Raw genomic sequence first — 16,938 nt, 5'->3', positions numbered from 1 at the left:
TTCCTGCTGGGCCACCCAATTTAAGCCTAGACAGCACGATATTCATATTTTGGATCATAATGGGACCCGAATGGAGCAGATATTCCTAGTACATCATCAAGAAGTCGTCACTAATTAACTACCATTAGTTACAGAGTGGATTCGTTTACCTCCTAAATCCTAACCAAGTTGTTTCAACCCCAATGATTGCATCTAGTTACAGAGTGGATTTGTTTGCCTCCAAAATCCTAAACAACCCCAAAATCCCGGACTTCATATCATTGTAAACCAAATATATCAAACAGATTGCCCCTAGTCGCATTACTCTCATTTTCTGTGACTCATTTGGTACTAGTAACATCAACTCACCAACATCTAACCCCAACCCCGACAAGTTGAATGAGATGGCATCACCAATCCAACTCCAAATTCAATTTTAGAAAAACGAGTACGTAGTTGTTTAATGCAAAATTCGAATATCTCAACAACATGTGCTTTATTTTTGTACTTCGTGGCCAAATTTGAATTCAACACATAAGCTAAGAAAACTACTCGTCGAAAAATACAGAAACACAAGTTGTATAGATCTGTACCAACACTGCTGCAACTGTACCGCAGTCTACAGAAACGTGTTCCATGGTTTTGTACTTCATTGGCCTAACAAAAACTGACACTCATGTATCACACAAAACTACTTCAACCTGAGACTCCGAGTTAAGATCATTCCATTGCTGATTGCTGTAACTGTGTTTTTTTACTGCTGCACACTCTGAGTAAGTAGTTTATTAATGCAAAATTTCAATATCTTAACTACCGCATCTAAGGCGATATATACTGGCACATTGATGACTGCAGAAACGGGTGTTTAATTTTTGTACTTCGTGGCCAAATACAAGAAGTTGACACACTCAAATTGAGAAAACTACTCGTCAGAAATGCAGAAACACGGGTTGCAACTCTCACTCTTCTGATTGCAGAAAGTTTCAAATTTTTATAAAAAGCCATTGCGAGATAGCTTCAAAAATAGATAAAAAGGCAGATGATTATACATAAATCCATCAGTTAAACTTCAAACAAACAATCCCTTAGTAAGTACATATCTAAAACTAGTGCTACTATATTATTCGAAAAATTTACACGATACACAACAAAAAGTTAGAGAATTATAGGCAGAAACACAGGTTCATAACTATCACTCATCTGATTGCAGAAAGTTAAAGTTCATTTTTTTATAAAAAGCATTGCGAGATAGCTTCAAAAATAGCTAATAAGAAGGGCACATGATTACAGAAATCCAATCACTTGAACTTAAAGTAGACAATCTTTTCCTACATATCTAATAAAGGCACTATACTTATTGTTGGAAATTTACAGGATGGGCAACAAAAATTAGAACTATCTCTATATGCTCATACATAACCTTCAACTAGAGTTGGCTTCTCACTTTCTTCTTCCTCTTCCTCTTTCTCTTCACTTCCTTCTTAATTTTCCCTCCTTTATCTCCAATCTCCAAACCCTGCAGACCATCCATACAAGATTGACCGCCCTTCAATATATAAAATTCAGTTCGGTTATTGTTGTATATTAATTGAAGATCGTTAGGAAGATCGTTAGGAAATAGGACCCATAAGCTTCAAATCATCCTCTCCTCTAAGGCTCTAACAAACATGTGCTTTACTATTGTACTTCGTGGCCAAATTTGAATTCAACACATAAATAAAGAAGACTACTGGTCAGAAATGCAGAAACACAGGTTGCAATCTCACTCTTCTGATTGCAGAAAGTTAAAGTTTTTAGCTTCAGATATAAATAAAAAGGCAGATGATTATACATAAATCCATAAGTTTAACTTCAAATAGACAATCTTTTAGTACATATCTAATACTAGTACTATATTATTCAAGAAATTTACAGGATATGCAACAAAAAGTTAGAGAATTATCCCTTATGCTTATACAACATAACCTTCAACTAGAGTTGGCTTCTCATTTTCTTCTCCATCTTCATCTTCCTCCTTCACTTCCTTTTTCTCAATTTTCCCCTCTTTACCCCCAATCTCCAAACCCTGCAACCCATCCACACACGATTGACCCCCTTCCGGAAGAGATATTCCATCCACCAAATCACCACCGTCTTCCGGAACCTCAGCACCACCTACAACTGGCACGTCATCAGCCGTCCCTTCCGGAACTTCACCACCGCCGCCGCCTTTCTCTGTAGTGCATTTTCCTGGAATGTCGGAAATACCCTCCGTAATTCCTACAAGTGCATCCTTAGTAGAATCATCAACTGGCGATGGAGTTTTGACACAGTGGCCTTCGGATTCGTCTTCGTCGTCCGATTGCGAAATGATGGATCGTACGGCAGTGGCGGCTTTGAGAAACGCTTCTTTGATTGATTCGGGCGGTAGTGCACAATCTTCCAGGCCTGCATCTTCGAGACGCGGTGGTCGGATTTTGTTGAGTAAACTCTCTGATTCCTTTGTTAACTCCATTGTTATCTCTGCTGCTAATATATAATTCACTAGAGAGAGAAAAGCCCTAATATACTTTACTTGAATTTTAGAACCCTAAAGAGAGAATCAATTGCTGGTAATTCAATAGAGAGGAAAAGGCCTTAAGTTATTTGAAAATTGATTGTGATTTGTGAGAATTGTGGACCACTTTGCTCTTTTGTAGAGGGCACCGTATCAAACCGTCGCATGTGAACAGACCGACACAATTTTGTCGGTTAAGAGTCCCAGAAAAACCCGTATATCTTGGGAAACCCGCAGCCTGAACAGATATTTCGATAAAAAAAAGATTTTTTCTGGACAGTGCACCAAACTGCCACCAGTATATCTTAAATTCAAAGTCATAAATTGAATTGAAAATATCTCTCATGTAGGTATAAATTAAATATTCTGGAAAAAGGACTATAATCAATAATAATAAATGTACCAAAAGATATACTCTCTGTTTTAATTTATTGTCTTATTTTGACTTGATACAGTGTTTTAGAAATTTTTTTAAAAAAAAACTTTAAACTATTTGCTCTTAAATTAAGATATATTTAATGTATTAAAATATTATTTCAACTAGGTAATTTGCCCCCGCTTCGCGCGGTGATGGATGACTCTTTAGATTTACGAATGATCTTTTCCAATATCCGAATATCAAAAATAACCAAAATAAAAATTCTTGTTCAAAATTCTTACTTCACCACCTGTTCTTTCTTTTTTGGGTAATGTAAAATCTCTCTTTGCTTTCTTCCTCTCTAACTTCAAAGTAATAAAAGTAGGTAAGTAAAGAGACTCAAAGAAAGAAGAAAGATAGGTAAGCAAAGAGATTCAAAGCATTTTTGCAAGATGCAGTCCAACATTTGGTATTGAAAGGCTATTTTATACTTTTTTAATTAAAAAATGGCAATATTATTGGCAATACCAAGAGACGGTGCACAATACAGTACAAAAGTAGTAGAATTTTATAGCTAGACACAAAGAGACCAAAACAATCCAAAAACTACATCATACTATCTAATGAGAAGTACAGCTTTTGTGAGCATTTAAACTTAACAAAAGAAATGTGCTCAACTTTCTCTTCAAAAGTACCTCATGTTTCTTTCAAAGTCGTGTTTTTCAAATGATGCACATGGGGATAGTCTTTCCAGATCAGTTTGCCTCTGCAGTTCACCTTCTGTCTCATCCAACATAACTAAAGTTTCTTGATATCTTGTGGCATTTGGCAGAGCTTACACCAACCAAATTAAACAAGAGAGACCAACAGTCAAGTGAACCCACAGTGCATAAATATATGGTTGTAGTTCTCCACAAAATTACCTCAAAAGAGACATCTGTTGCACAGTGGAACATGAAACTTTAGGTGAAACATTTGACTTCCAAACATTTTATGTTTGCAACCCCTCAATTGTGCATGTTTTTTCCACAGATATTGAATCCGCAATTGTGAGATAGTCGTGCACGGCAAATCCAACTATCTCACAATTGCTTCTAAAATAGTAACAAAGCCTAAAACATAGACGTATTAAGGGGGAAAGTACAATTACGAACCAAATTAGTTCGTAGATGGCAAAGAACTGTATGTAATGAAATAGTACTTGTAAATCCGCACCACATACTTAAAGTTGTAACACAGTAGCGAAGTATAGCAGCTAACATCGTTAGTTGAAAATATGATTAACCATGTAAAAGAATCAAGTAACTTCAGTTGTTAACATTGATAAAGACCTCATTTAAAATTCCAGTCAAATATTCTGAGTAATCTCAATTATAAAAGTTCTACATGTATTCGTGAAGCATGGTCCCCTGTGCCATCAAACACTGCCTAATATACTTTTTAGCACGTTAACAAAATTGATACTTAAAAAAAATAAGAAGTTCACTCCCTTTTGTCACAAGATGATTGACATTCCTACTGCTAGAAAACTAAAAATAGTTGCAATAACAACATATTTTTCAAAGATGTTCTCAACATGTAAACTACTCCATCAAATTCAGATTATAAATACTTATTGTGGATTTTTTATGTGTAAATATATAGTAAGAAAGATCTTTATGAATTCATACCTAAATTAGAACCTGATTGTTGATATGAGTCAGAGAATGATGCACAATGAACTTATTAAAATGCTTTGGAAGTAGAGAAAAGTAGAGTGTGTGTGTGTGTTAGTAGTTGTATCGCAACGTACTTGTCAACCTATAATTACAAAAACATCTGGAAATGATATTCAAAGGAAATTATACGGAAATACTCACTGTTACTGGGTGCGACAATATAGCATAGCGTATGCCTATTGCACACATAAGTTAATCTGCACTATGAACTACAATAATGAAAACACGGAGTCCGTACAAGTTAAAATTACAAAGAAGATGGCAGTAATAATTGGTTACACGTACAATGTACTTCATAAGTAACAGATGTGATAACTTAAGTTTTACTAAGTACAATAACAAATATACGCACAGTCATTCTGTGCCTGAGGGATGGTCGAGCAAAGCTCCTCTATAAAGTTGGGCTCTCAATTGTGCATGTTTTTTCCGCAGATATTAAATCCGCAATTGTGAGATAGTCGTGCACGGCAAATCCTTGGGGGTCAAAGGCAGCACAATAACTGTATGAAAACATAAACGGAATATTAATTGGGGTAAACAACAAAGTAGTAAAGTTACTAAAGCAATCAGTGTAATTTACCTGGACACTTCTTTGGTGGAAGTTGTTGTGCGGGATCTGTTTTTTGGGTGTCCATTGGAGGAGTCCTGCGTGGGTAAAGAGGGTCACTGAGCGGAATCTACCAAAAAAAGGCGTATAAAGACTGGGAAGATATCCGATTACACAACAAAATAAAGCAATAAGTGTGTGATGCGGAATTTAAGATTTGCACACAAAAATGGTCTTGTTTTTAAGACAAATTCACATGGAATTTGTGAAACCAAAAGTAATCTACAAATCTCTAAGTGTTAGTATTTTTTTTTTTGTTTTACTTCTTAACCAAGAAGATACTACTAACAGTGTAACTACATGTATTTAGGTGAAAGAATGAAACCAATACTTAGTCTTGTATCAGGGGCATGAAAATTAGAAGGTACTGATTTAACAATAACAGCAACACCGAAAAGCCATAGGGCGAGTTAAATGTACACATGAAACTTCAGAGAAGCTAATATCCAAGGAATGGAAGGACAAAGAGTAGAATCAAGTGATGGCAAAAAGTGTTGTACGAGGAAGGGGTAAAATGTATTTGGTAGAGCCAAATAAATAGAATACGCATGTGTTTTGCGAGAACTGCAGTAAACTCTATAGGTCACAAATAGTGTGGGTAAGAAAAGGTCGATTTAATTTGAAGCGCATGAAGAACCATAACGCAACTAAAAAGCGACCCTTCAGCAAATTAAACTTTCAAAAGTCTTTCTCTTCAATTCCTTTCTTTTCTTCGGTTATGTCTGCCCAGCATTGGAGTGCTCCAAAAGCAGCAAATATATTTGTCATCTAACGTGGTAATCTTTGTTTGATATCTGCTAACCTTTCTTTGTTGAGTACAAAGTTGAGTTTTTTTAATTAAGAGATTCACATAAACAAAATAAAAAAAAAAAAAAAAAAAAGCCACAAACTAACTGTTAAGATCCTGTCCGTCTGATTTCTCTAAGAAAACCAAATAGTGCGAGAAACAAACTGGCGATATAATTTGAAGCGTATCTAAAGTTATTATAAAGTGTGGAATTTGTGAAACCAAAAGTAATCTATAAATCTCTAAGTGTGGGAACTGTTTTTTGGTGTTACTTCTTAACCAGGAAGATACTACTAACAGTGGTGCTAAATGTATTTAGGTGAAAGAATGAAACCAATACTTAGTCTTGTATCAGGGGCATGGAAATTAGAAGGTAGTAATTTAACAAAAACACCAACACCGAAAAGCCATAGGGCTAGTTAAATGTACGCGGGAAACTGCCTAGAAGCTAATATCTAAGGAATGGAAAGACAAAGAGTAGAAGCAACTGATGGCAAAAAGTGCTTTGCGAGGGAGGGGTAAAATCTATTTGGTAAAGCCAAATAAATAGAATACACATGTGTTCTGCGGGAACTGAAGTAAAATCAATAGGTCACAAATAGTGCGCGTAAGAAAAGGGCGATTTAATTTGAAGCGCATGCAGAACCAAAACACAACTTAAAAGCGACCCTTCGGCAACCTATACTTTCAAAAGTCTTTCACTTTGATTCCTTTCTTTTCTACGGTTATGTCTGCCCAGCATTGGAGTGCTCCAAAAGCATCAAATATATTTGTCATCTAACGTGGTAAGTTGTGTTTGATATCTGCTAACATTTCTTTGTTGAGTAGAAAGTTCCTTTTTTTTTTTTTTTTAATGAAGAGATTCACAAAACTTCTAAAAAAAAAAAAAAAAAAAAAAAAAAAAAACACACACACAAACTAACTGTTAAGATCCTGTCCGTTTGATTTCTGTAAGAAAGCCAAATAGTGCGAGAAACAAATTGGCGATTTAATTTGAAGCGTATATAAAGTTATTATAAACTGTTAATTGTAGACATATTAAGGGGGAAGTACAACAACGCAGCAAGTTAGTTCGAACATGGAGTCGAACTTTAGCAAAGTGAAGGATACAAACAGGGAAACGATCAGAGTGTTGTCGGTACTCGTACGGATTGATGAAGTATATAAACTGAATACACATGGAATCGGTGGGAACTTAAATAAACTAAGATGTCATGGTTATTGCGAGTAAGGGAGTGGCGCTTAAATATGAAGCAAACATTAAGTAATAACAATGTAGGCGTATGAAGGGGGGAAAGTACAAGTAACAACCAAGTCAGCTGGAAGAGGGCGAACGAATTGATCTAATGAAATAGCACTTGTAAAGCATTAGAACGTACCGCAAGTTTTAAAATAGTGTAAAGTGGAAGGTTGTCATAGAGGATGTTACAAAATATGAATACAGTAAGAGTTTAATTTGATCGGCGATCAGGAAGGAAGGGTAGTCCTACGGAATGGAACAGTATATAAACCGAATAAACATGTAATCCTTGTAAAAAAAAAGGTATGTCAAAGTGGTTTAGAATGGGCAGGACATCATATTTATCTTGTTTAAGGATGTTCTTGGCAATTAATTTCCTTTCAAGCTTAAGACCCAAACGTAACGCAACCAAAAAGCAACCCTTCGGCAACCTAAACTTTCAAAAGACATTCTCTTTAATTCCTTTCCTGTCTACAGTTATCTCTTCCCAGCATTGAGTGTTGCTAAAGCAGCAAATATATTTCTCGAATTTCTAAGTTATTTGATAAGGAAGGATATTCCTACGGAATGGTGCGGTATATAAACCGAATACACATGGAATATGTGTAAAAGCAAATAAACTCTAAGTGGATCAGAATGGAGAAGAACCATAACAAACAAAAAAAATCGACCCGTGGCAACCTAAACTTTCAAAAGTCTTTCTCTTCAATTCGTTTTCTGTCTACGGTTATGTCAGCCTAGCGTTGCAGTGCTCCTAAACCAGCAAATATATTTCTCGAATTTCTCAGTTCTTTGAAAAGGAAGGATATTCCAACGGAATGGTACAGTATAGAATCCGAATACACTTGGAATATGTGTAAAAGCAAATAAACTCAAAGTGGATTAGAATGGAGAAGAGCCATAACTTGGAAGACCGATGATGTGGCATGCCTCAAAATCTCAGAAAGACATTTATTTATTTATTTTGTCATTTTTTAGCCCTCTTATTTATTTCTCAAAATTAAAAATATTAAATTTTCATCCTTGCAAAGAATGAAGTGTTGCCTTACTCAACTTACGTAATAGAATAGTTACACATTTTTGAGTAAGCGTGATATTTAAAGTTTTAAAGATGCAGTAACCGTCAACTTTCGACTAAACATCACATTTGTCTACTCCTCTTAGTCTGGAGCTTCTTTACCACATGAAATCTTCCCTGCCAAGATTGTTATAGAGTGTGTTTTACAGTGTACAGTAAAATTCTGCCCAAATTTACAGTTTAAGTTGTATAGTATTTTAAACGCAAAAAACATGGAATATGTGTAGAATAAAATAAACAAATATAAGCATTTAAATTTCTCGAATTTCTAAGTTCTTTGATAAGGAAGGATATTCCTACGGAATGGCCCAATAAATAAACCGAATACACATGGAATATGTGTAAAAACAAATAAAATCTAAGTGGATCAGAATGGAGAAGAACCATAACCCAAATAAAAATCGACCCGGGGCAACCTAAACTTTCAGAAGTCTCTCTCTTCAATTCGTTTCCTGCCTACGGTTATGTCAGCCTAGCGCTGCAGTGCTCTTAAATCAGCAAATATATTTCTCGAATTGCCCAGTTCTTTGAAAAGGAAGGATATTCCCACGGAATGGTACAGTTTAGAAACCGAATACACTTGGAATATGTGTAAAAGCAAATAAACTCAAAGTGGATTAGAATGGAGAAGAACCATACCTGGGAGGGGTGTGCTGTTTTGTGCGTAGCGGGAACGATGGCGGCAGAAGAGTTTGTAAGTTGTCTGGAGAATGATGTTGGGAAGAAGAGGAAGAGAAGGAAGAATAGCAGGGAGCGTGAGAGTGAAAATCCAGAGGCGCAGAATGTTTTTATAAACGTTGTCGTAGATTGTGGGGGTGCAAGGGACGAAGAGGTGGCTGCAAGTTTGAAGAGATTTAATTTTAAGTCTGGGAAAAAAAAAATTTATCCTCAAAAATCTGTAAAAAAAGATAAATAGTAACCCTGCATTTCTGTGATGCCACGTCAGCGGGCCTTTGGCCTGCTTATATATATATATATATATGATAATATGATTGTTTGGTCTTAAATATATCATATAAAATGTTGCGGATAAAGAATTATTAAATATAGAAAGTGTTTTTTTTTTTTAAACGGATTATAAAAAAGTAAGTCAAAAAAGTAAAACGAATGGACATATTGATTTACCCCAATCTGCTTGGGGGTAATTTTGATATGCTAGAAGAATAGAGAATGCCTTTTTGGTCTAACACTTGTATAAAATGATGATGATCAATTTTGGGCCTTTGGCAATTCCATTCTTCCACTTTGCCTGAAGCACAATATTGGTAAAGAAAAGTTTGAAAAATCTAAAGCATACAATTGGAATAACGTTTTAAGAGATGCCATTAAAAACAAATATTAAAGACACATTTTTTGCTTCTCCCGTCATATAAGCCATCCCTAATAAGTGTAATTATCCCATAATTATCGTAAAAGTGTATTTGTACTAAAACATAAATTGGCTAATTTTTCCCTCTTACATAAAAACTGATAAGATAATATCAAAATAATGATTGGACAAGCCGCATAATAACTTGGTATTATTAGTTCCCAATGTCAAAAGATTTACTACTTGTGTATGCTCTAATTAAGAGAAAAAATAATTTATTAGGGATAATTTAATAAACTTCATATTATGTTATTAGTTTCTTAATATGCGTGTTTTTGACTGAAATGACACTTATTATTATGAGAACGAAGGAGAAAAAATTAGTTTTCACAAATATGTGTTTATCATCAATAGTAACCCCAACAACTTTTTAGACAAAATAAATTATGTAAAACTCTTTAAAACAACAATCACCTCAAAAAAGAAATCTTGAAGAAAAAGTAACGCTCGTGATTTTTCGACATGAGCAAAAATTAGGACTAGCATGATACTCCAGGAGCAAAAGTTAACTCTGAAAAGGACAATTTGTCTTGTCCTTTGGAGCTAGCTTCTGTCATATCTGATGACCACGAAACACGTCGGTGTTCAAACATCAAGTTACAAACGGAAAAGGGCCAAATATACCCCTGTACTATCAAAAAAAAGTTAAATGTATCTTTTGTTATATTTTGAGTCCAAATATATCCCTATCGTTATATTTTGGGTTCAAATATACCCCTTCACAATTAAAGTTGATCCAATTCTACATGGCATTATTATTTTAATAAAATAAATATTATGTGATATGCCATCTCACTTACTAACCCAATTTTACCCCTCCCCTCCCTATCTTCTTCCACCCCCCCCCCCCACACCACACTACTACTACCATCCTTATGCCCACCACCATTAATAAAATATACCAAGGACTGAAGGTAGAAGACCTTCCATTCTTAAGTCATTGAACATTCAAATGCACAACATTAATGCTAAAGTCCTGGCTTTGAATCAATTGGATTTTGACTTGTTGTCCCTCTATCAATTTATAATGCATTTGGCATCTCTTTCATTGCGATTGTTTATTATTTTTTCGGCAGGATGAATGATGTGTACAGGGGAAAAGATTCAATCTTTTTTAGAAACAGAAACACCCCAAAAAAATAAAAATTACCAGAAATGTAAAAAACCCACCATCTACAGGGCAAAAGATGCAATCTTTTTCAGTTCTTGAATAGCCAAAAGCACAAAATTACACTTCCTGTGAATACAAATGCGTGAAAACTTAAAACCCCACATCCAATTTTTCACTTTAACTGCCAATAATTACAAAAAAGTGGTACTCAAGGAGTCAAGGTCTCAAAAAACTCACCTTTGAGCTGCTAAATTTTAACCCACAGCAGATGTTTTATCTCAATCTATTCATAGAGAGCCAATCTTTCCGATTGATTTTATTAAGGACAAAGCTTGACACGATTATAAAAAAGATCTTAATATTAATATATTTATGACTTCCTTTTATTATAGTATTACTATTTTTAACGGTAATATGGACTTTTGATTTGATTAATCTGATTGTCATTCTTTAGTATTTAATTAACCAGGGCATAAGGACAATAGTAGTAGAGGGGGAGGTGGGGTGGAAGAAGATAGGGGAGGGGTAAAATTGGATTTGTAAGTGAGGTGACATGCCACATAATATTTATTTTATTAAAATAATAATGCCATGTAGGATTGGGGTTAACTTTAACTGTGAAGGGGTATATTTGAACCCAAAGTATAACGGTAAGGGTATATTTGGACTCAAGGTATAACGAAGAGTATATTTGACCCTTTTTTGATAGTACAGGGGCATATTTGGCCCTTTTCCGATTTACAAATCCATTCATACAGCTCATAGCAATATCTTGCATCTCTGGAAAAGGGCAATGTTTTAAACATAAAACATGTAGTCAAGTGTATGGATCATGAATAGTATATTGTCACGTATCAGCATACAGTCTGAAACATAGATAAGTAACCAGGGAGAGAAAAATTAAGGTGCAACATCATAATTACACTTTCGGAGAAAGGAATCCAGAATCTAATATCAAATACAGAGAATTTAACTGTGTTGTAGTAAATAAATCATCAGATCAAGGGAACTTGCACTATCAGTCTATGGAATAATGCAAACCAAAGAAACCCTTCAACATTCACATCCTGTTGATCTTGGTTGATTTCCACCAGCAACATCAATAGTATCCGGAAGGTATCTACAAGATAAAAAAGATGAAATGAGCAATTAACTTCAACAAAAATCTTTGAGGGGATCCTAAATGTTTTGACACACAAAAGTTGGCAACTTCATTGTGCCAACTTATTGTGCCTCTGAGATGATTTTCAAACTTCTAATTCTATTATCAAAGGAATGTTAACGTCTTTCCAGTTTCACAATGAATTTCGTCAAATTACACCCGTGTTTCCAACAATGCAGTTTGGGCAAACATTCTCAGAACTACTTCTGGTAGATATTATTTCGGATTGTAACATTAATGTGCTGGACACATCTAACGAACAAACCAGAAGCAATGCAACTACACATCTGTAATTTTTGCATAGCTAGTATGATATAATATCCAGTTAACCATAAACAATCGGAAGAGGAGAAATAATTCTCAAGGTCCTTGATTTAACTTATCTTCATCAACATATCTATCAAGATCAAGAATTTGCAGTTTTCTGAACTCATCTCTTGCCTAGAAGACAGTGTTTTTCATGACCTAGAAGACATTGACTCCTTCCAAATAGTTCTTCAGCACTTCCACTTCTAAAGAATAAGCACTTTCTCTTTTTTTCCAGTCATTAGCCCAGACCCTTAAGAACCAACTAAGGTTCAAAATATTTGACAATATTGTAAGCTGAATGCATCCCCTTCCCAGATAAATTAGTAAAATAGATATTCTCCTGTTTGGAAGAGGTACTCACATTTCTTCTTCAGGTTCATTTTTCAGAGCATTTTTAGCTATACACTGAAAAGCTGCATCCACATTGAATCCCTCTTTTGCGGAGGTCTCAAAGTAAGGTATCCCCTTGGATGCACACCATGCCTTGGCTTTCTTCTCAGACACCTGAAATCCACACAACAAATCTTATAAAATCAATGAACTATCCATCTATACCCATCCAAAGATACCAAATCCGGTAACAGCATCAGTCAGGTTAGGAAGATTCATCAAGAGATAGATTAATTACCACTCGACTATTGCCTCCGTCAACATCTATCTTATTCCCCAATACAACAAATGGAAAGTTCTCAGGATCAGATGGGCTGGCCTGTACATTAAGGAAAGAACTTCTCAGAAATCAATTCAACATGTCGAAGCTTGCAAGCTAATTATGGGTCTGCACTACCTGGATCAGAAATTCCTCTCTCCAGTTGTTAAGGTTCTCAAATGACTTCATGACATTCACATCATACACTAGAACACAACAATCTGCTCCACGGTAGAATGCCACACCAAGGCTTTGGAACCTTTCCTGCCCAGCTGTATCCCATATCTAAAGCAAACACAAGATTAGAAGTGAATTAGGTCAGCAGCAACTCTGGGAAAGTATTCAGAGATTTCTAGCCATATCTTAAAGTACCATATTTCATTATCTTACAGGTCATAAGTTCTAGTTAACCTGAAAACCGTGAATTTTAGAATGCTAATTTCCAGTATACTTGAAGAAATCATTTGTTCGAGACGGCAATAATCTCCTCTAGAATACAAGAAAAAAAGTATTTTTTTTTTTTTTTTTTTTTTGGAGAAAAGTAACAGGTCTACAAGAAAATTATATTGGCGTTGACGAATGTTGCTCAAAAGAAATAGGTTGCTTATGTGCATTAAACTTGCCAATAACATCGAATGTGGTAAAGACAAATAGGAGCACCGAGTATATAAGGTTGATTTCTTTTTTGAACTAACGCATCTTTCTAGAATCAATGCTTTTACAGAGATGTCTCTGCTATTGGTGTAATATGTATGTTTAGAGAAAAAGTGGGATAAAGGAAATAAAAGAACCCCCGGAGTACTTTCACTGTATATGATGGTGGTGTCAAAGAAAAGGTTGTAAAAACCCAGCTATTCATATGCCAGTTAATTAACACATTAGCCAGCCAAACAGGCACCAAATCCTGTTATGTGATTCAAATTTTGCTCAATTTTAAGAGGCATTCCATTTTGAGTCTAAGATCGAAGATCTTCTAGCATTCCCTATACAGTTCTACAAAACCTTGAAATACGAAAGTAAGGCAAAACAGAGAATTTGAAAGTATGAAGCTATGGAAAATGTGACAAACACATTCAAGGATATTGAATCAAACTCGTAAAATGATATCAGTGGTCATTTCTTAGTGAAGACAACGGTTTCCTATGAGCAATAATCATATGATCATTATGATAGAAAAGTATAAGATGAGCTTAAACGGAGCAACAGGGTGATGAGGACTCATATAGCCAACTGCTTGAGATTGGAGCATACTTGTTGTCTTGTTACGGCAAAAACGGATATTAACTGACAAGCAAGAAGGAATTTTGTTGCATCTCTAGTGCAGCAGTTAATTTCTCTTATTCTTCTTATAAAAAAAATGGTCAGTCTAGAAGGAGGCAAGAGAAAGCATGGGACTGAACACGTCAAAACCATGTCTATTTTTTGGTGAGTAAGAAAAATGTCATGTTAATTACATTTGTTAATCTGAAAAGAGGTGTTAAGGGGTAGTAACAATGGACAAAGCAATTTCACATAATAAAAGGTGACTAAGAATATCTTTCATTGTATGCTTCTGTGTCTTGAATCTAACCTGTAATGTGTACAACCTATCCTCAAACTGGACTTCTTTTGTTAAGAAATCAGCTCCAATTGTTGCCTTGTATTGGTTGCTAAACTTGCGATTCACATACCTATAGTAATTGTGAAAGAAAAGAATACAGTAAGAAGGAATCCAAAGAGGAAAAGAAGAATATCTACTTTACAATTCAACAGAGAGGAATCCGAGAAAATACTGGTTCATCAGAGATGTCTTCCCCACCCTACAAAAGGATCAAAAAGTGAGTTAGTAACACACATTACATGATAAAGTGGTGTAAACAACACGTTGACATTTAAAAGTTAAAACATAGGATCTCAACACGTTGACATTTAAAAGTAAAAACATAGGATCCATCAGAATTAACTCATGAATTCACGGCACACGGCTCCATCAAGAGGTCTACTAAGAAAAATTCAAACAGGAATAAAAATTAAAGAAACTTACAAATGCAAAGATGCCACTATATCAAAATTGTTTTTAAATTACAACTTTATTATACAAAAAATATTCAAGCTACTCCCTGTCTAATTATGAAATCAAAAGGAATGACTATTTCACAATTCTTGTAGATTATCGTTGACGCTCAGACTACAAGTACCTAGTTTAAATAACAGAGTCAATTGATTTAAATTTTTCATCAATTGAAGACTAAAAAAGCGAATTCAGCTGCTATATAACGTTAACAACAATCTAAAGCTCCCAGATTTGAGATTAAATTGAAATAAACCGAATCAATCGATGTAACTGAGATTGCGGAAACCAAAACAACAAAACAATTACATTGGCACATAAACAGATGAGATCGGAAAATTTAGATGAGAAATTAGGAAATACTAACCCACTATCGCCCAGGATTATGACCTTGAGAAGCATTCGTCTTCGAGAAGCCATAATTTCTTTGTTGAAACCAAAAGGCTTAAAAATTCAATAAAAAGCAGTAACGTTGAATTGAATTTTGTGTTTTGGTACGATCAACTTTCTCGAGACAGAGAGAGAAAGGGGGTGGGGTTGGGTGGACACAAATTTTCCAGCTTGTGTAATTGGTTTTAAAAGAATGTACGTAAATTTTATGAGTGCTAAAGTGCCAACTCTAATATAATTCAAAAACTCAATACACACATTACTATTACAGCGAGGATTGTGCTTGTAAATGGAATATTCCTCTTTATTCGTATTCTGTGCTTACCCAGAACTTTTACCCAAGGCTAATCAGACCCCAGAACTTTTTTTTTCTTAGTCAGACCCAACAATTTTACTTCCATGGTTTTTTTTTTTTTTTAATTACGTAGGTGGTAGGGGAAAAACGTGAAAACCATAAAGCTTCTACACCAAAGTACAATTGAAGTGCCTAAGTTGATCTGAACATTACCCTTATATATAAACACCATATAGCTTTTGTTATCTTTTGTTATAGAAAGATATTATATTGGCTTAATGCATATGCGGTCCCTTAAATTTGTTTTTTTATTTTTTTATTTTTTTATTTTGGTGGATAATTTCAAAGAAGTATATTTTGAAAAGCTTTAAGGATGAGAGGGTATTTTTGACCCAAAATAAGTTCGGGAGGATATTTATTAAACTCCTTTTCGATATATATAACACCATAGAGCTTTTGTTAGCTTTTGTTATAGATCAAAACCCCTTAAATTTTCATCTTTTTTTTTTATTTTTAGCATTGAATTAAATTGTAAAATTGATTCAGGTGTGATTAAACCCCTTAATATTTTATTAAGCAGAATTAAATCGGGGGAAACGATTATTTTAGGTCATGGATGTGCGTCGATTTTTCTTGCTCCTTCTTCCACTACCATCTTAATTAAGAGCTTACTCTTTTTATCCCTCTCAATTGCTACTAATCTTAGCTGAAAGATGGCATAATTAAGTTAGAATATATATTAGCATGTTGCTACATTGAAGATGAAATACTATATAAGTTGGATTGTGTTTGATAGGACATTAATTGAAGATAAGTTGAGCTCAATAAGACAACAATCGAGTCGAGCGAGTCTAAAATCGAAAAAAGGGCAAGTTTAAGCCTATTATATTTGTTTCTTAAAATGGAATGCTCATTTTACATGCCTACATAGATCCCAGAGTTAAAAAAAAAAAAAAAAAAAAAAAAAAAAAATTGGCATATAATGAGTACTATCGTGTTTCGCATAATTGAATGGTAACAATTATTTGCTATTGTGGCCACAAGAATGGTAACAATCACGATATTTGCAATTCGAATACCTGTATACCACTATGGGCATAATTCGAGGCCAGATCACTACTGTTCAGACAATAGCATACGACACCATAGATTAGGTCAAAACAACATGAAACCAAACTGCGTCGTTTTATTTGCCACCATGAAATATTGTAATAGTTGAAATAGTTTTGCTCCAAATTAACTCCCAAACTCTTCGTCAGTGGAAACAATTTACAGGATCACACATACTGTAGCTAACAAC

General features: G+C 34.7%; 2 protein-coding genes across 2 annotated transcripts; both read right to left on the bottom strand.

Moving 5' to 3' along the window:
* Nucleotides 1-1,731: 1,731 nt before the first annotated feature.
* Nucleotides 1,732-2,680, bottom strand: LOC132055416 (uncharacterized). Its single transcript, XM_059447219.1, has one exon. The coding sequence runs from the start codon at nucleotides 2,471-2,473 to the stop codon at nucleotides 1,931-1,933; it is 543 nt and encodes a 180-aa protein (XP_059303202.1). The 5' UTR covers nucleotides 2,474-2,680; the 3' UTR covers nucleotides 1,732-1,930.
* An 8,929-nt stretch (nucleotides 2,681-11,609) lies between these two features.
* Nucleotides 11,610-15,539, bottom strand: LOC132055415 (ras-related protein Rab7). The gene is made up of 7 exons (XM_059447218.1): nucleotides 15,321-15,539; nucleotides 14,676-14,702; nucleotides 14,474-14,573; nucleotides 13,042-13,188; nucleotides 12,883-12,963; nucleotides 12,616-12,758; nucleotides 11,610-11,903 (listed from the first exon to the last, which is right to left on the bottom strand). The coding sequence occupies exons 1-7, from the start codon at nucleotides 15,371-15,373 to the stop codon at nucleotides 11,837-11,839; spliced, it is 618 nt and encodes a 205-aa protein (XP_059303201.1). The 5' UTR covers nucleotides 15,374-15,539; the 3' UTR covers nucleotides 11,610-11,836.
* Nucleotides 15,540-16,938: the final 1,399 nt, after the last annotated feature.

Source organism: Lycium ferocissimum, chromosome 5 (genome assembly GCF_029784015.1).
Source record: "Lycium ferocissimum isolate CSIRO_LF1 chromosome 5, AGI_CSIRO_Lferr_CH_V1, whole genome shotgun sequence".
Classification (NCBI taxonomy): Eukaryota; Viridiplantae; Streptophyta; class Magnoliopsida; order Solanales; family Solanaceae; genus Lycium; species Lycium ferocissimum.
Note: the sequence above shows the minus strand (reverse complement) of the source record. Positions and strands in the feature narration are given on the sequence as shown.

Bases quoted from the DNA above. Each gene is read 5' to 3' on its own strand.
- LOC132055416 (XM_059447219.1), bottom strand. From the start codon at position 2,473: ATGGAGTTAACAAAGGAATCAGAGAGTTTACTCAACAAAATCCGACCA.
- LOC132055415 (XM_059447218.1), bottom strand. From the start codon at position 15,373: ATGGCTTCTCGAAGACGAATGCTTCTCAAGGTCATAATCCTGGGCGAT. The intron at 14,703-15,320 runs GTTAGTATTTCC...ATCCTTTTGTAG, and splicing joins ATAATCCTGGGCGATAGTGG to GGTGGGGAAGACATCTCTGA. The intron at 13,189-14,473 runs GTTAGATTCAAG...TGTTTGCTTTAG, and splicing joins ATAGGTTGTACACATTACAG to ATATGGGATACAGCTGGGCA.